The 20,027-nt window shown below is 43.5% G+C and overlaps 1 protein-coding gene across 1 annotated transcript in view; it reads left to right on the top strand.

Moving 5' to 3' along the window:
* The window catches only part of LOC126176127 (protein white-like), a 297,207-nt gene that overhangs the window by 80,025 nt on the left and 197,155 nt on the right, over positions 1 to 20,027 (top strand). The window contains exon 5 of the mRNA XM_049923264.1: positions 18,199 to 18,437. Within this exon, the coding sequence (XP_049779221.1) occupies positions 18,199 to 18,437 (239 nt within the window). The remainder of the gene's footprint in view (positions 1 to 18,198; positions 18,438 to 20,027) is intronic.

Here is a 20,027-nt window from a genome sequence, read left to right as displayed (position 1 = left end):
AATATTTCTACGGAATCCAAACTGATCTTCACCGAGATCGCCTTCTACCAGTTTTTCCATTCGTCTGTAAAGAATTCGCGTTCGTATTTTGCATCGGTGACTTATTAAACTGATAGTTCTGTAATTTTCACATCTGTCAACACCTGCATTCTTTGGAATTGGAATTATTATATTATTCTTGAAGTGTGAGGGTATTTCACCTGTCTCATACATCTTGCTCACCAGACTTTATCAGGACTGGCTCTCTCAAGGCCGTCAGTAGTTCTAATGGAATGTTGTCTACTACCGGGGCCTTGTTTCGACTCAGGTCTTTCAGTGCGCCTGTCAAACTCTTCACGCAGTATCGTATCTCTCATTTCATCTTCATGTACCTCCTCTTCCATTTCCAAAATATTGTCCTCAAGAACATCGCCCCTGTATAGACCCTCTATTTACTCCTTCCACCTTTCTGCTTTCCCTTCTTTGCTTAGAACTGGGTTTCCCTCTGAGCTCTTGATATTCATGCAAGTGGTTCTCTTTTCTCCAAAGTCTCTTTAATTTTCCTGTAGGCAGTATCTATCTTACCCCTCGTGAGATAAGCCTGTACATCCTTACATTTGCCCTCTAGCCATCCCTGCTTAGCCATTTTGCACTACCTGTTGGTCACCTTTTTGGGACGTTTGTATTCCTTTTTGCCTGCTTCACTTACTGCATTTTTGTATTTTCTCTTTTCATCAGTTAAATTCAGTATCTCTTCTGTTACCCAAGGATTTCAACTAGTCCTCGTCTTTTTACCTACTTGATCCACTGCTGCCTACACTTCACTATTTCATTCCTCAAAGTTACCCATTCATCTTCTACTGTATTTCTTTCCCCCATTCCTGTCAATTGTTCCCTTATGCTCTCCCTGAAACTCTGTACAACCTCTGGTTCTTTCAGTTTATCTAGGTCCCATCTCCTTAAAATCCCACCTTTTTGCAGTTTCTTCAGTTTTAATCTACATAACCAATAGATTGTGGTCAGAGTCCACATCTGCCCCTGAAAATGTCTTACAATTTAAAATCTGGTTCCTAAATCTCTGTCTTACCATTATATGTATAATCTATCTGAAACCTTTTGGTATCTCCAGGGTTCTTCCATGTATACAACCTTCTTTCATGATTTTTGAACCAAGTGTTAGCTATGATTAAGTTATGCTCTGTGCAAAATTCTACCAGGCGGCTTCCTCTTTCAATTCTTAGCCCCAATCCAAATTCACCTACTATGTTTCCTTCTCTTCCTTTTCCTACTGTCGAATTCCAGTCACCCATGACTATTAAATTTTCATCTTCCTTCACTACCTGAATAATTTCTTTTATCTCATCACGCATTTCATCAACTTCTTCATCATCTGCAGAGCTAGTTGGCATATAAACTTGTGCTACTGTAGTAGCTGTGGGCTTCGTGTCTATCTTGGCCAGAATAATGCGTTCACTATGCTGTTTGTAGTAGGTTACCCGCACTCCTATTTTTTTATTCATTATTAAACCTACTCCTGCATTACCCCTATTTGATTTTGTATTTATAACCCTGTATTCACCTGACCAAAAGTCTTGTTCCTCCTGCCACCGAACTCCACTAATTCCCACTACATCTAACATTAACCTATCCATTTCCCTTTTTAAATTTTGTAACCTACCTGCCAGATTAAGGGATCTGACTTTCCACGCTCCGATCCGTAGAATGCCAGTTTTCTTTCTCCTGATAACGATGTCCTCTTGCGTAGTTCCCGCTCGGAGATCCTAATGGGGGATTATTTTACCTCCGGAATATTTTACCCAAGATGACGCCATCATACAGTAAAGCTGCATGCCCTTGGGAAAAATACGGCTGTAGTTTCCCCTTGCTTTCAGCCGTTCGCAGTATCGAAACTTCAAGGCCGTTTTGGTTAGCGTTACAGGGCCAGATCAGTCAATCATCCAGACTGTTGCCCCTCCAACTACTGAAAAGTCTGCTGCCCCTCGTCAGGAACCACACGTTTGTCTGGCCTCTCAACAGATACCCCTCCGTTGTGGTAGCACCTACGGTACGGCTATCTGTATCGCTGAGGCACGCAAGCCTCCCCACCAACGGCAAGGTCCATGGTTAATGGGGGGGGGGAGGCACTTTGATATATGTCTATTTAATTTGTATTTAATTTGTTTATGTATTTAATAATGTGTTAGAGCGTGTTTATGGTCCAGCCGTAGGAATATTTATTTAATTTCAAGTTATCTAAATGTAAATCCAGTATTTCGTGTGTGTTTCAATATGTTGGAGATATGGAGGGAGCGCTCTAGCCAAACACAGTGCTCGTTACTAACAGAGATGTGTGGAGGTAGGGGAGGAGCATCGTTTCCAGAGAGGACACATTGAAGTTCAGGAGAGTTCGGAGCGAGGGAGAGTACGGCACTGGACATGGAAAGTGCTGGACGAGAAGGCGCGACGTACGGTCGCAGGAAAGACTTGGAGACTGTGGAGCGGTTTGCGCGTGGTAGCGGGAGATAGAAATACTTCAGAGTGCCGGCTTGTGAACTTGTGAGATTTCCGTTGCTTCTGCGGTGAAGTCAAAGTACGAGTTTAGGGGTGAATATCTCGCGAACTATGTTGTTGTTCATAACAAATTATTTGAAGTAGGAATCTATTGTTTCCCTGTTATTCAACTTATATTTTATTTAATTGCTGGACCACCGACACCAATAAGTGTTTTGCAGAAATACACAGCATTCTCAAAGCTACTTCTACTATCGTACTCATCATTTAAAGCCGTTAAGATGGTACCTGTAGATTTTATTTAATTGCAATCTTTCATCTATAAATTTGTACGTTACTTTCGCAGTTGCCGAGTGATAGGAACCTTCGACCATTCGATCCATGTGTAGACTCAGCAGTAATTGGATTGTAATGCGGCAACTACGTATCCCAGACCATAGACAAAGAAACTAGCCATAACTTTTAGTATTTCAACTCTGTGGATGCGTAGTTGAGTGCCACCACATAATTCATTTTATAAGAAAGCCAGCGGTGCTAATCACTGCACCACCTCGCTCAGTCTTCTCTCATGTGTAGCAATCACTGCTGACATTTATTGTCAGCAACTGAGACATCTTGCAGACGTAATCCAGAAAAACGATGAGTAGGTCTGCGGGATTTGCTGCAACTCTACAATAACACCCTCCCGCATTTTTCTAGACTGATACAAAATACTACATAGGAGTTCGTTTGGTAAGCCATTTAGCATTCACCTTATTCCCGTGATCTTGCGCCCTCGGATTTACACCTTTTCCGCTCTACATCAGACAGCCTTCATGTAAAATCTTTCCAGATGAAAACGAACTCCTACCACGGATTGACGAGTTCCTCGCCTTAAAGCCACATGATTTTTACAGTCGTGGAACTGTAAAGTTACACCAGCTTTGGTAGACTGTCGTAAATAGAGGAGGAGTATATGTTATTAATTACTAATGTCCCTGTTATGTGTATCTGTTATTTTTATCAAAGTTTTCGGAAAACGCTATAAATTTTCACCAAAGAGCCAGAACATCATGGCCTCCTGTTTAATGGCGTCGTGTTCCACTTTTCAAATAGAATGCAACATAGATTCTGCTTTGTATCGATTCTCCAAGTCCTTGACAGGATTTCAGACGTACGTGGCACCAAATGTTTGCAAAACCGTCGTTCAGTACCACATACAGGCATCTCATTTCTTAGTTCTTCACTTATACACATTTTAATTTTTGACTGAGACAACATTGTCAACGAAGGAGATGCCCCAGAAATAAATTAACATGATTCCAATCCGATGGTTCCGATGAAGATTTCGGGTCTTTCTCTTTGTTGTAAGGCGTGCGTCGGAACTAGTAAGCCACTCCCATTAATTCCCAATTGCGATCCACCGCCCCTCGTCCTTTGTCATACTGTCAGTGTTTTTGATAACTGACTGAATAGAAGCGTGGCTCTTAATGAAAAGAATATACAAAACAAATGCTTCGTTTATACTGTTACTGCAGTACGAAGTGGTGCAGCCATACGAGTGAGTCTTTTCAACAAAGCTTCAACGCCTATCCATGTGTCTCTTTTATTACAGACTCTGGAAGTATTAGAGTAGCGGGTGCGATGTGTGCACGTTTGAAGTTTCCAAACGGTATTTTGGCTTGCTCGAGTAACTCATATTATACATTAGTGAGATCTTGTGTATGCCATACCGATATCAGCTTTGCAGATAACGGCGATACAACAGCCTTCTTATGGATTAAGTTAAAAGGAAATGGGAAGCTATCAATTAGACTTCACAGTACAGCCATAAAGTATAGATTTATTTTATTACAAGGTGTTTCCTTTTTTTATAATGCTACACGAGACGAATGTAACAGAAATATCAGCTCCTCGCCCCCCTTCACATCACTTGGTCCGCTGAACGTCAAGCGTCGTCGTCAAACGCGCAGTATATCGTTCGCCCATGGTAGCGACCGGTACTACTCCAAAATCTCTGTTGTTCCTGTGGTTGGAGCCCAATTCATAACATCTGTTAGTTGTCTGCTAGCAGATGCGGGGAAGAGAGACGTTCCGGGTACATTGTCGCTGATGCGATAAAGATAAAGGTTTCTTCAGCATTCGTATGATAACTGTAGTGTAGTGGATCATAGCCCATAGCGGAAATCCCCTCCTCGCAATCTACCGTGAATGATGGAATGAAAATTGCACGAAAATAGCCTGTTCTGTCCCATTGAGGGCAAAGGCCTCCTGCAAGTAGGGGTAGCTGTTTTTAAACACTCCCGGAGTGAGCTAGTTCGCGTAAGAGGGTACCGCACACTACGCACTGAATTACACTTGACCATTTAGTTGTAGTTCTAGTTCTTTCCACTCCTTTCCGTTTGTGGCTATGATGGTCCACTGTCTTCCTGCTTATTTTATGGGTAAGTCCGACGATTTGTGTTTGGTCTTCCTTGGAGTCTCTTGCCTATGTACGGGTCCCATGTGGTAGAACTTTCCTTCCATCTGTCGTTTTGCAGCCTCGCCATGTGGCCACTCCATTTCCATTTGGTCTTCGTAGCCGGTCTATGGTTGCTGACCTTCTGTGTCGAGGTGTTCGATGTTCTGTCTTTCAGAGAGATTCCAAGGATCTTCCTCTGCATTTTCCTTTGGCATACGTGTAGAGTGTTTCTCTCTCTTTGGCTTTGAGAGCCCATGTCTGACATCCATATAATAACACTGGAAGAACGCAGCTTTCGATTGCCTCCATTTCGACCCTCCTATTCAGGGTTATGTCTAGCAATATGAACTTTAAGGCCCATAAAGATTGCCAAGCTAATGAAACTCTTCCTTTTATTTCTGTTTCCAGTTAGTTGTTAAAATTATGTGGCCTAGATATGTGTACTGTGATGCATACATTAGTTCCGTTCCTTCAAGATATATTGAGGTTTCTAATCCATTTGTCATTATTTGCATTTCAGATTTGTTCATCCTGCCATCTTGCTTTGTGTGTTAAGCTCCTGGAGCATTGATTGCAGTTCTCTTGCAGTTTTGGCGAAGAGGACTATGCCGTCAGCGAACCTCAAATTTGTTAGTCTCTTGCCGTTGAGGCATATTCCATCTTTCTTATTCCATTTTAGTTTCGTGAATATGTCCTCCAGTATGCAGGTAAATAGTTTTCGGGAGATTTATACCTTTGTCTATCTCTTCTTTCCACGCGGAAAAGTTGGACTGTCTCTTCGGTTTTAACACGAGCAGAGCTGTAGTTTTGAATGTTTCTTAGCAGTTGGGTGCATTGTGCGTCTTACGCCTTGGTTTCTTAGTTCTTGAACTATGTTTGCGTGTTCGATAGTATCGAATGCTTTGCTGTAATCAGCAAAAGCAAGGTGTATTTTGAGGTGGCGATCTTCCGATTTTTCTATTATCTGATTAATGGTTTGAATTTGGTCCATTGTGCGAATTCCTGCTTGTTCTGAAGGTTGGTTCTTGTCTAGTGTTTTGTTAATTGCTTGATAGTATTTTCGTGAACAGTTTATGTAGTTACAATGAAATGAGAACCCTTAGCTGCTTACAGGCATTGACATATGTCAACGGGGACAGATGAAAATGTGTGCCCCGACCGGGACTCGAAGCCGGATCTCCTGCTTAAATAGCAGACACCCTATCCATCTGAGGATAGTGTAACTGCAGGGATTTGTCTCTGGCACGCCTCCCGCGAGACCCACATTCTCAACGTATTATCCCGCACTATATTCGTACTGCTCCCGCCCATTATACTCGTTACTCGCGTACGAAAGTACAGATACCATCTTCGTATATATGTATATATCATTTTCGGTTTGTATGATTTTGTTGAACGCTTCTGTGATGACCGGTATAAGAAGACCTTGGGCTTCTTTTAAGAGCTCACTGTATGTGTTGTCATCCCCAGGTGACTTTCCATTTTTGAATTCCGTGATGGTTGTTCTAAACTCACTGTGTATTATAGCGGGTATGGTTGCAGTGGTGTTTGGGTCTGGATCGGCAGGGTTGCGATCTGTGGCTTTGTTCTTTGTTTGGTAGAGAACTTGTGTATATTGCTTTTTAGAATCCCGTTGCTGATTTGATTATATACTCTCTTGTGTTTAGATGTTCTCCCGACTGATTCTTCGTTCCTAGTATCCATTGTTCACCACCCTAGTCGCTTATCCTCTCTTTTCTAATTGATTTATTTGTTTCTAGTATTTGTCTCGTTGTTGGTGTTCGGTGCTTACGGATATCTTTTCGTATTTCCTTTTTCGCTATTTTGTTTAGTTTTGTGTATTTTCCTGTCTGAAATATCTCTGGTTTTTAGCATCCGTGGTCGGTCAGCTGACTTAATTTGCTTAGACATTTCTTCATTTCCTCGTCTTTGCTTGTGCCCTTGTGAGCTTGGTATATGCATTTTTCTAGTACGTAATACTTTTCTTGAGTGCTTTGTTTTGTACTGATATTTGCTTGTTGTAGTTGCTTCTGTAGTTCCTGTTTAAATTTGTGTCTGTTCAGTTTTTCTATTTCTGGTTTGCTTGCTTTTCCTACTTTACTTCGTTTCTCTGGAATTTTTATTTTTGCCCTCACCATTCTGTGGTCTGTGCTAAACTTTAATTGTGAGATCACTAGGATGTTCTTTACTATGTTTTGTTTGTCCTTTAGAATGTAATCTATTTCATTTTTCGTCTTGCCATCTGACAAGCGCCAAGTCCATCTTAGGTTTTGATTTTTCCTGAAGATGGTGTTGGTTATTTTCAGTTTGTGTTCTTGAGCAAATTGTACCATTCTCTCTCCTCGTTTGTTCCTAGTTCCAAAGTCGTGTATCCGACTGCGTCTTCGTCATCGTGACTTTGGGGGCCAACTTTACTGTTCAAATCACCAATTATTATGTTTATTGGTGATTGGTAATTCCTCGTCGGTACTCGTTCCTGACGGGGCGTATATTTGTATGATTGTTATTTGATGACTTTGTGTAGTAGGTTTCAAAGCTGCTATTCTTTCTGACACTCTCACTATTTCTTGTGTGGATGATTTTAAGTAGCTTTTGATGATGAAGCCTATTCCTCTTTGTCCTGGGGTTGATCCCTTGTAATGCAGCAGATAGCCGTTTGACTTCTCTATGATGGCTTTACCTGTCTTTCTCACTTCGCAAAGTCCGAGTATATCGAATTTTAATTTTTTTAGTGAATTTTCGATCTCATCTTCTCTGTGTACAGTTCTCAGCGTTTGTACGTTCAATTTTCCAACTATGATTTCTTTATTATTGCTCCTTGTTAGTCTGGCGCTCTTGACTGTAATTTCTTCTATGTTGTCTGTTGTGATTCTATTAGGTTCTTTCCCTGCGGTGTACCCATAGGTGATCAAAATTACTGCCATCCCGCAATTACCAATGATGGTAACTGAAGGAAACTTCACAGGCCAAGGTCGCTAAAAAGCATTTTATTGAATGACCGCTATCGAAAGAGCTATGCTGTCGTCATCGGATCTCATGCTTTAAAATAATTGCTGACAACAGCATAGCTCTGTCGAAAGCGGTCAACCATTAAAATGCTTTTTTTAACCGATCTTCGCATCTGAAGTTTTCTTGAGTTACCAAACACTGCAGATCGTCCCCATATTGATAATGTCAGGAATGTGTAATTACTAATGAAGTTAAAGCAAAGGAGTTGTCATCCTCTTCCTGTCTGCCATCCGACCCGCACAATTACTCAGTAAGCACTGTATGGTGGATGTGGGGGAGTGTATTAATACCCCCTTTCCCTGTGGGCGGGAACGATCCACGAGGTGGCCGAGCGCTTGTAGGCGCTATAGTCTGGAACCGCGCGACCACTACGGTCGCAGGTTCGAATCTTGCCTCGGGCATGGATGTGTGTGATGTCCTTAGTTTAGTTAGGTTTAAGTAGTTCTAAGTTCTAGGGGACTATTGACCTCAGCAATTAAGTCCCATAGTGCTCAGAGCCATTTGAACCATTTGATCCACGAAGCATCTAATCTCCATAACTTCACTTTCTTGATGTTTTCACGAGTTAGGAGGTGGCAATATATTGTTGAACTACTCTCTTGGAAATTTTAACATTAAACCACACCGTGATACACAACACTTCTCTTGTAATATACGCCGCTAGAGTCGGATGAGCATATCCTAGCTTACTGCACGAAACTACTGTAATTGAGATATTCTCCATTTGCTCTATCAATCGTCTCTTGTAAGGGTGCCAGACCGAGAGTTTTGTAATCTATCTCGTTCGTGAGTGGAGTATACTTCCTCATGACTCTTCCAGCGGTATCTGCATTTGCTACGATTAGTTCAATGAGGTCGTTCCACTTCAAATAGATCCGTACCCATATTCTCAGATTTTAATGGACGTGACTGCTTCACGTGATTGTTTTTCCATCGAGTGATCATACAAGTCATACAACAACGTGTCTTTCTGCACATTCATATGTGATATGTAAGGTATGTTTCTCCTGATGGTCAGCTGACGTTTCCAGAAGCAAGCGTTACCCTCTGCTGCTCTTCCTCTAATCCGCTAAAATTTTATAGAGCAACAGCACTTGCGCGAATAGCTTCGTGCAGTTTCCGACGATATCCTTTCATTTCTGTGTATTTATAACAGTGATGGTCGTGTTACACTCCCTTGAGGTACATTCGAGGTCAGTTTTACGTCTGACGCCGCATTAAGAACGGCGTGCTGTGTTCTGTTTTTGGAAAAAACGACATTTTGTTAGGAATTCTTCAATGCAGTCACAAAGCTGACCTGATCGTACTCCCGCACTTTGTTCATTATACAACAGGGCCGAACTGAATCGGCAGACATACAGTCCTGAGGAATGGTCTCTTTATTATCTGACAAACAGTTGCGAAAAACGTGAAAACGCGTTACAAGCTCAGTGGCTTAAAAACGAACAGTCATTATCCTATTTCTAGGAGTGACCGTTCCTAAAACATCGAATACATCTCCTACTACACGGCTCAGCTGAACTTGTCTTTACTGTGACAATGAGTAGATTAACGCCGGAAGGGAATGACACAACTCTATTCAAAAATATGTCTGCCACAGATTTAATTAAATATGTATATTTTCGTAAGATTTACAATCACATACTCGGAAAGAAAAGAAAAAAAGGCTACAAACCACGAAGGAATTATCCAAATGGAGCGGGAAACAGTAGATGTGATGTTCTACATCTACATCTACATCTACATACGTACTCCGCAATCCACCATGCGGTGTGTGGCGGAGGGTACCTCGTACCAGAACTAGCATCTTTTCTCCCTGTTCCACTCCCAAACAGAACGAGGGAAAAATGATTGCCTATTTGCCTCTGTACGAGCCCTAATCTCTCTTATCTTTGCGGTCTTTCCGCGAAATGTAAGTTGGTGGCAGTAAAATTGTACTGCAGTTAGCCTCAAATGCTGGTTCTCTAAATTTCCTCAGTAGCGATTCACGAAAAGAACGCCTCCTTTCCTCTAAAGACTCCCACCCGAGTTCCTGAAGCATTTCCGTAACAATCGCGTGATGATCAAACCTACCTGTAACAAATCTAGCAGCCCGCCTCTGAATTGCTTCTATATACTCCCTCCGTCCGACCTGATAGGGATCCCAAAAGCTCAAGCAGTACACAAGAATAGGTCGCATTAGTGTTTTATAAGCGGTCTGCTTCAAAGATGAACCACATCTTCCCAAAATTCTACCAACGAACCGAAGACGATTATCCGCCTTCCCCACAACTGCCATTACATGCTTGTCCCACTTCATATCGCTCTGCAATGTTACGCCTAAATATGTAACCGACGTGACTGTGTCAAGCGCTACACTACTAATGGAGTATTCAAACGTTACAGGATTCTTTTTCCTATTCATCTGCATTAATTTACATTTATCTATATTGAGAGTTAGCTGCCATTCTTTACATCAATCACAAATCCTTTCGAAGTCATCTTGTATCCTCCTACAGTCACTCACCTTCCCGCACACCACAGCATCATCAGCAAACAGCCGCACATTGCTGTCCACCCTATCAAAAAAATCATTTATGTAGATGGAAAACAACAGCGGACCTACCACACTTCCCTGGGGCACTCTAGATGATACCCTCACCTCCGATGAACACTCACCATCAAGAACAACGTACTGGGTTCTATTACTTAAGAAGTCAAACAAATAAATTACTATTTCAGTAAAACTGGATGATTTATACAAGAGAATGATCTTCAAAAATCGAGTGAGACAATAACGTGTTGGTCCAACACTGGCCCTTATACAAGCAGTTATTCGGCTTGGCTCTGATTGACAGATTTGTTGGACGTCCTCCTAAGGGATATAGTGCTAAATTCTGTCAACGCCCCGAAAATTCTCAGTTTGGGGTGAGATCAGGCGACCTTGTTAGCCAAGCTAGGGTTTGGCAAGCACGCGGAAAAGCAGTAGAAATTCTTGCCGTTTACGAGTGGCCATTATCTTGCTCAAATGTAAGCCCAGGATCGTTTGGCATGGAGGGCAACAAAAGGGCGCATAGATAACTTCGACGTACAGCTGTGGCGCAAGGTTGATGACAACCAAAGGGGATCTGCTATGAAAGGAAAGGGTGGCTACCGTCGGGCCATACAATGGGTGACAGTCATGCTGGTACACACTGCTATCTACAGCGTCTGTTGATACTTCCTCTTCGCTGGTCATCTGAGTTCAGAAGTGGAACTCATCACTGAAGGCCATTCTACTCCAGTCAATGAGATTCCAGGCCTAATGTGCCCGACACTACGGCAGACAGCATTGCTCGTGTACAGAGGTCAATATTAGCCGGCGGAAGAACTCCGTGAGCTAAGCCTCTTTCGTATAAGCTGCCTATTAATGATCCTTGTGGTCACTGAAGTACCAGTTGCATGTCGTATCGATCAAAATTAATCTTGTACTCTGAGTGCCTCTCTCATATTAGCTCTGTCCTCACGTTCTGTCGTCTCTTCTTGACCGTGTGTTCGGGTTTGGCACACCCGTTCCTGCCAACATCATCGAATGGTGGTATCGCTCTGATTCAAATGTCGAGCGATTCGCCATTGATTCATCCAGTTTCTTTGAGCCCAACTACACGTCCTCTCTCAAACGCTGATATCTGGGTATATTGTTTACGCGCCTGTCTGTGAGGCGTAGGAACCGTCCATCTCCGTACGTATGAAATGAAATTAGCAAAGACTTTATGCTCTGGCATCGACATGTTCCATGTTAACTGTCCTCGCCAGCTGCACCGTGAAATCGCACTGCAGCGTCACACATTCATCCATCGGCCGCCAAAGTTTAGAGTTTTGCGTTTTCCGTCGATAACCGTATGAATATCAGTTTGTGCCCAATTTGTATAACTCCTGCATCATGCGTCGTATTTTCTCTTCGAATGTATTAATATATAGAAGAGGCTAGAAAAGATACTGACTTTTATAGGAGAAGCAACTTGGTATCAGAACTCTGTTACGAGACCAATGGGCAGTCTTGGTCAATCAAGAAATTCGTACACATAAGTAATTGCCGGACACAAAAGGACGAAAACGCAAACAATTGAGGATCAGCGAGAGCGGTATCAGTGATAACATACGGCAGTATAATTTGGCAGATTACCTCGGCTGCAGCATGGGGGCGTTGGTGGACGAGACGCAAACATATCTACTATTCGCCATTGTAATACCGGAAGATTTGACTATCGCAATTTGCAAGCAACTACACTACTGGCCATTAAAATTCCTACTCCAAGAGGGATTGCAGATGACAAACGGGTATTCATTGGACAAATATATTATACGAGAACTGACATGTGATTACATTTTCACGCAATTTGGGTGCATAGATCCTGAGAAATCAGTACCCAGAACAATCACCTCTGGCCGTAATAACGGCCTTGATACGCGTGGGCATTGAATCAAACAGAGCTAGGATGACGTGTACAGGTGCAGCTGCCCATGCAGCTTCAGCACGATACCGCAGTTCATCAAGAATAGTCACTCGCGTATTGTGACGAGCCAGTTGCTCGGCCACCATTGACCAGACGTTTGCAGTTGGTGAGAGATCTGGAGAATGTGCTGGCCAAGGCAGCAGTCGAACATTTTCTGTATCCAGAAAGGCCTTTACAGGACCTGCAACATGCGGTCGTGAATTATCCTGCTGAAATGTAGGGTTTCGTAAGGATCGAATGAAGGGTAGAGCCACGGGTCGTAACTCATCTGAAATGTAACGTCCACTGTTCAAAGTGTCGTCAATGCGAACAAGAGGTGACCGAAACGTGTAACCGATGGCACCCCATACCATCACGCCGGGTGAAACGCCAGTATGGCGATGACGAATACACGCTTCCAATGTGCGTTCACCGCGATGTATCCAAACACGGATGCGACCGTCATGATGCTGTATACAGAACCTGGATTCATCTGAAAAAGTGACGTTTTGCCATTTTTGCACCCAGGTTCGTCGTTGAGTACACCATCGCAGGCGCTCCTGTCTGTGATGCAGCGTCAAGTGTAACCTCAGCCATGGTCTCCGAGCTGATAGTCCATGCTGCTGCAAACTTCGTCGAACTGTTCGTGCAGATGGTTGTTGTCTTGCAAACGTCCCCATCCGTTGACTCAGGGGTCGAGACAAGGCTGCACGATCCGTTACAGCCATGTAGATAAGATGCCTGTCATCTCGACTACTAGTGATACGAGGCCGTTGGGATCCAGCACGGCGTTTCGTGTTAACCTCCTGAACCCACCGATTGCATAATCCGCTAACAGTCATTGGATATCGACCAACGCGAACAGCAATGTCGCTATACGATAAACCGCAATCGCGATAGGCTACAATCCGACCTTCATCATAGTCGGAAACGTGATGGTACTCATTTCTGCTCCTTACACGAGGCATCAGAACAACGTTTCACCAGGCAACGCCGGTCAACTGCTGTTTGTGTATGAGGAATCGGTTGGAAACTTTCCTCATGTCAGCACGTTGTAGGTGTCGCCACCGGCGCCAACCTTGTGTGAATGCTCTGAAAAGCTAATCATTTGCATATTACAGCATCTTCTTCCTGTCGGTTAAATTTCGCGTCTCTAGCACGTCATCGTCGTGGTGTAGCAGTTTTAATGGCCAGTAGTGTAGTTCATTAATTGGTTCTCAGTCTAATCTGCCATATCATATTGGTCTTTCCGGTGCCACTTGCATTCAGTGAATGTATCTCAAGGAGGCGCTTGATCGGCAGGACCACGTGATCTGAAGATTGTAGCAGCCGCGAAAATGCGTCTTCACAGCAGCAGAACTGGGGTTCCTGTGACGCAGAGCTCTTGCTGTGGAGGTTATTTAGAACTTCAGGTTTCATAGCAAACGGCCGAATGCGAAGAGGATAATGCTTTACGTTGTACACCTAACTGTGCTCCTATGCACTGCTTTGGAGAGGTTCCTTAGCTATGTTATGTTGCCTCACACCGACTTCTTCTAACGGCGAGAACCGCTTCTGTGGCACCTGTCTGGTGTATTAATGCGCGGAGGACCGTTCAGCCTTACCGCAGAGGGCTCTCTGTCTGCTTCCGTGTAAGACTACGTTGTTTCTGTAGTCCTAAAACTGGTTTGATACAGCTCTTCAGATGATAGTCTATACTTTTCATGGCTCTTCGTTTCTGCAGAACTACTGAAACTTACACCCATTTGAATCTGCTTACCATATTCAAGTCATGATCTCATTCTGGACTTTATACCCTCCCTCAAACCTCCTTTTTTTTTTTTTACCAAAGTGATCACTGAAAGATGTTTAGGATATATGCTGTCAACCGATCACTTCCTTTTGTCAAGCTGTAGCACTAGTTTCGTTATTCACAGTTCGATCGAGTAATTCCTCATTGGATCTACATATTTAAATATCAACGTTTCCTCTGTAGCATCAGGTTTCAAAATTTTCTGTTCTCTTCTTGACTGACCTGATTGTACAACCCCACATTCCAGGCAAAAATCTACAGAAAATACCTCCTAACACTTAATTTTATATTCCGTTTTAAAATATTTCTTCTTCATGAATGTATTTCTTGGTATTCTCTATTTGATCTTCATGAATGTATTTCTTGATATTCCCTATTTGATCTGATTGTACAACCCCACATTCCAGGCAAAAATCTACAGAAAATACCTCCTAACACTTAATTTTATATTCCGTTTTAAAATATTTCTTCTTTATGAATGTATTTCTTGGTATTCCCTATTTGATTTTGCATCCTCCACTCTTCGTCCATCATAAGTCGTTTTGCTGGCCAAATGGCAAAACTCATCGAGCAATTTTATTTTCTTATTTCACAATCTAATCCCTTTGGAATCACCTGATTTAATTCAACTACACTCTACCACTCTTGGTTGGCTATTGTTCATGTTCATCTCAAAATCTCTTTTCAAGGCAGTGTCTAGCTAGTTTAACTGGTTTACTAGGTCCTTTGCCGTCTCTGCCAGACTTTTAATACCATCTGATCTCAAAATCCCCTCCCAGGTTTCTCATGGACTTCCTACATTGCTTGTTCAGTATGTAGATTGAGTAACATTTCGTATAGACTATAACCCTGCCCCATACCCTTCTCATTTGCTGTCTCCATTTCATGTCCTTCCACTTCCATAACTGCAGTGTGGTTTCTGTACAAGCTGAAAATAATGTTCCGCTCCCTGTGTTTTATTCCTGATAAGTTCCGAATTCCAAAGTTCGAGTTCGTTTTAACCTTGTTAAAAGCGTTCTCCCAATCTACTGCTGCTATAAATGTAGGTTTCCCTTTCTGCAATCTATCAGTATACATCGTAATATCAATATTCCTTCGCGTGACATTCCCTCGCGTGACCTTACGCTACTCCAAAACCTCGCGTGTTCCTACATTCCTCCGAAACTGTTCCACTCCAGTCCAGTTTCCGTCAGCTGCTCCATTCAAGGTGCGCAACATAAGAAACTCATTACTGTCCGCAGAAACTGTGGTGTCACCGCCAGACACCACACTTGCTAGGTGGTAGCTTTAAATCGGCCGCGGTCCATTAGTACATGTCGGACCCGCGTGTCGCCACTGTCAGTAATTGCAGACCGAGCGCCACCACACGGCAGGTCTGGAGAGTCTGACTAGCACTCGGCCCCAGTTGTACGACGACTTTGCTAGCGACTACACTGACGAAGCCTTTCTCTCAATTGCCGAGAGACCGTTAGAATAGCCTTCAGCTAAGTCCATGGCTACGACCTAGCAAGGCGCCATTAGCCTTACAGTGCTTGTATTTAAAGAGTCTCATTTGTATCGGCAAGAGCGATGTACCACAATGGTGGATTAAAGTTAAGTATTACAGCAGCTACGTACTTTTCTTTATAGCATTCATTACGTATCCTGTTTCAGACCTCACGCCAGCCGGCGTGTGTAACGCGTGCATTTCGGCTACTTCCGAGTGGCGTGGCTGTCTTGCTACGCCACAACAGAAACGACACCAGAAGAGTTATTTGTTGTGAGTGTTTCATGCAGCTTGAAATCAGTACAATGTTTACTGAAGTTCTACATACAGATCTATTTATCACATACTGCTGCCAGAGTCAATTGGTCATTTATACCCAATCAAAACAGCCTCTCCACCCTCGTCTTCACATATTTGTCACTCGTCTCGATAATTTCAATGTAGAGCATGCAAGATCGATATATCACAGACCACCACCTTGTTACAGCGAAGTATTGTGCTTGTTTTTGTGCGCATCGCTGTTTTACATCACACATTTCAAGTTGCCTTTAAAGTCAACCTATTACTTGGTTAAATATCCGTGAGTCAAAAAGCATGATAAATCAAACTTCGCGGTTAAGTGGGCAGTGTTAAATAGCTAATTGGAGTCAATTGGTTTTTGGACGTTTACTTTCACGCCCTAATGGTCGAGGTTGGTTGTCTGAGGCAGATTGCATCTAATTGGGTGTGTGTCTAAGGGTTATCAAATGACAGTATTCGAAAATGATTTCCGATCCCAGAATAAAAACTATAAACAAGGCCTAGATCCCAAAAAGCCATAATCTGAACTGAGGGATTGCAGTTAATTTCAAATTTTTTTCCGAGGCAGTATGTCACATGCAAAAGTAGGAAGTCCCAATGTATTTGACAGTCTATGTGGCGGAGAAACTTTGGTAACATGTATAGCAGTATATCTCTATAGTACATATAGTAATCTCCCATTTCAATATTTGGTGGCATACACACACATTGTATTGACAGCATGTTAATTTGTGTTTATTCGTCATTTCCAGTGCTTCTTTCCTTCTTAGATAATGCAATGAGAAGCCGAAAGTCATGAGAAGGCACTGGATATCGTATTCGGTATCGGCTGCTTTGCGACGTATATTTTTTCGCCCTGTCGTCGTAGGAATGGGTTCCTGAGGTGCCTTATTCAAATCAGTGGAACTCTGACTAACAAAGACGATTGATCACCCCGTTGGGCCGGCCGCTGTGTCCGAGCGGTCCTATTCGCTACATTCCGGATCCACACTGCTGCTACGGTCTCAGGTTCGAATCTTGCCTCGGACATGGATGTGTGTGATGTCCTTAGGTTAGTTAGGCCTAGGGTACTGATGACCTCATATGTTAAGTCCCATATTGCTTAGAGCCATTTGAACGCCTTTGGGTAATTCTAGACGGCGACTTACGCGTGTGAAAACATACTCTCTCCCAAACCGATCCATCGTAGACACTGTTATCTTCACAAACCCGAATTCTTATGTTACTTTCGACATGCTACGACTCATCAGTTTTGCATCGATTAACATCACATGTCCCAAGTCGGTTAACTCGTGACTTGCTGTCATATTCACTACACACCTGTCTCCAACAGACTGTTCAAGGATCATGTCTACACTGGCGGCACACGCCGCATCTAGCCGCATCATTTGGGCGCCATACACGACAAATTTTGAAATACCGGGTGATCAAAAAGTCAGTATAAATCTGAAAACTTAATAAACAACGGAATAATGTATATAGAGAGAGGTTAAAATTGACACACATGCTTGGAATGACATGGGGTTTTATTAAAACAAAAAAAAAAAACAAAGTATTGCTAGACGCGTGAATGATCTCTTGTGCGCGTCGTTTGCTGATGATCCTGTGCTCAGCCACCACTTTCGTCATGCTTAGCCTCCCAGGTCCCCAGACCTCAGTCCGTGCGGTTATTGGCTTTGGAGTTACCTGAAGTCGCAAGTGTATCGTGATCGACCGGCATCTCTAGAGATGCTAAAAGACAACACCCGACGCCAATGCCTCACCATAACTCAGGACATGCTTTACAGTGCTGATCACAACATTATTCCTTGACTACAGACATTGTTGAGGAATGATGGTGGACATATTGAGCATTTCCTGTAAAGATCATCATCTTTGCTTTGTCTTACTTTGTTATGCTAATTATTGCTATTCTAATCAGATGAAGCACCATCTGTCGGACATTTTTTGAACTTTTTTTCTGTTCTAATAAAACTCCATGTCATTACAAGCATGTCTGTCAATTTGTACCTCTCTATCTACAATATTCATTGATTTATTCAGTTTTCAAGTTTATACTGACTTTTTTATCACCCGGTATAACAGCCAGTCTTTCCCGATGTTTTTGGCCGCACTTTCGTTACCGACGTTTTACCAGCTACAGCTCATTAATATGTGTCAAGACTGGGTCGTGATACAGAAGGCTAATAGTACTGACACTCACCACAGGTACTGACAATTGTCACAGGTGCTCACCGACCCACCACTGATGTTCTGCGACGAGCCGACGTCCGGGCTGGACTCGTTCATGGCGCTGACGGTGCTGTCGACGCTGAAGCAGATGGCCGCCAAGGGCAAGACCGTGGTGGCCACTGTGCACCAGCCCTCCTCCGAGATGTACGCCCTCTTTGACCGGCTGCTGCTGCTCGCCGAGGGCCGCGTCGCTTTCCAGGGCACTCCTGCCGAGGCGCTCGCTTTCTTCGCCAGGTAACCATGAAATGTATATGTTTTCCGTTCAAATAAACATCATGACTGTATGCATATTGCTCTCATGCCTTGATTGACTGCAGCCAGTGCTTGTCGTCTACAAGAATACACTACTGGCCATTAAAATTTCTACGCCAAGAAGAAATGCGTATGATAAACGGGTATTCATTGGACAGATTTATTATAATAGAACAGACATGTGATTACATTTTCACGCAATTTGGGTCCATACATCCGGAGAAATCAGTACCCAGAACCACCACCTCTGGCCGTAATAACGGCCTTGATACGCATGGGCAGTGAATCAAACAGAGCTAGGATGACGTGTACAGGTGCAGCTGCCCATGCAGCTTCAGCACGATACCGCAGTTCATCAAGTATAGTCACTCGCGTATTGTGAAGAGCCAGTTGGTCGGCCATCATTGACCAGACTTTTGCAGTTGGTGAGAGATCTGGAGAATGTGCTGGCCAAGGCAGCAGTCGAACATTTTCTGTATCCAGAAAGGCCTTTACAGGACCTGCAACATGCGGTCGTGCATCATCCTGCTGAAACGTAGGGTTTCGTAAGGATCGAATGAAGGGTAGAGCCACGGGTCGTAACACATCTGATATGTAACGTCCACTGTTCAAAGTGCCGTCAATGAGAACAAGAAGTGACCGAGGCGTGTAACCGATGGCACCCCATAGCATCACGCCGGGTGATACGCCAGTATGGCGATGACGAAAACACGCTTCCAATGTGCTTCACCGCGATTGCGCTAAGCACGGATGCGACCATCATGATGCTGTGAAGAGAACCTGGATTCATCCGAAAAAATGACGTTTTGCCATTCGTGCACCCAGTTTCGTCGTTGAGTAGACCATCGCAGGCGCTCCTGTCTGTGATGCAGCGTCAAGGGTAACCGCAGCCATGGTCTCCGAGCTGATAGTCCATGCTGCTGCAAACGTCGTCGAACTGTACGTGCAGATGCTTGTTGTTTTGTAAACATCTCCATCTATTGACTCGTGGATCGAGACGTGGCTGCACGATCCGTTACAGCCATGCGGATAAGATGCCTGTCACCTCGACTGCTAGTGATACGAGGCCGTTGTGATCCAGCATGGCGTTCCTTATTACCCTCCTGAACCCACCGATTCCATATTCTGCTAACAGTCACTGGATCTCGACCAACGCGAGCAGCAATATCGCGATACGATAAACCGCAATCGCGATAGGTTACAATCCAACCTTTATCAAAGTCAGAAACGTGATGGTACGCATTTCTCCTCCTTACACGAGGCATCACGACAACGTTTCACCGCGTAACGCCGGTCAACTGCAGTATGTGTATGAGAAATCGGTTGGAAACTTTCCTCATATCAGGACGTTGTAGGTGTCGCCACCGGCGCCAACCTTGTATGAATGCTCTGAAAAGCTAATCATTTGCATATCACAGCATCTTCCTGTCGCTTAAATATAGCGTCTGTAGCACGTCACCTTCGTGGTGTAGAAATTTTAATGGCCAGTGGTGTACGTTTGTGAATCAGATTTGCGAGGCTTACTCGGAAAGTGAATCCCGATTGGTCGCGAAACGGAAACCTCTGTGAAGA

Source organism: Schistocerca cancellata, chromosome 3 (assembly GCF_023864275.1).
Source record: "Schistocerca cancellata isolate TAMUIC-IGC-003103 chromosome 3, iqSchCanc2.1, whole genome shotgun sequence".
In the NCBI taxonomy this organism is placed as follows: Eukaryota; Metazoa; Arthropoda; class Insecta; order Orthoptera; family Acrididae; genus Schistocerca; species Schistocerca cancellata.
This window is presented reverse-complemented; position numbering and strand designations above follow the sequence as displayed.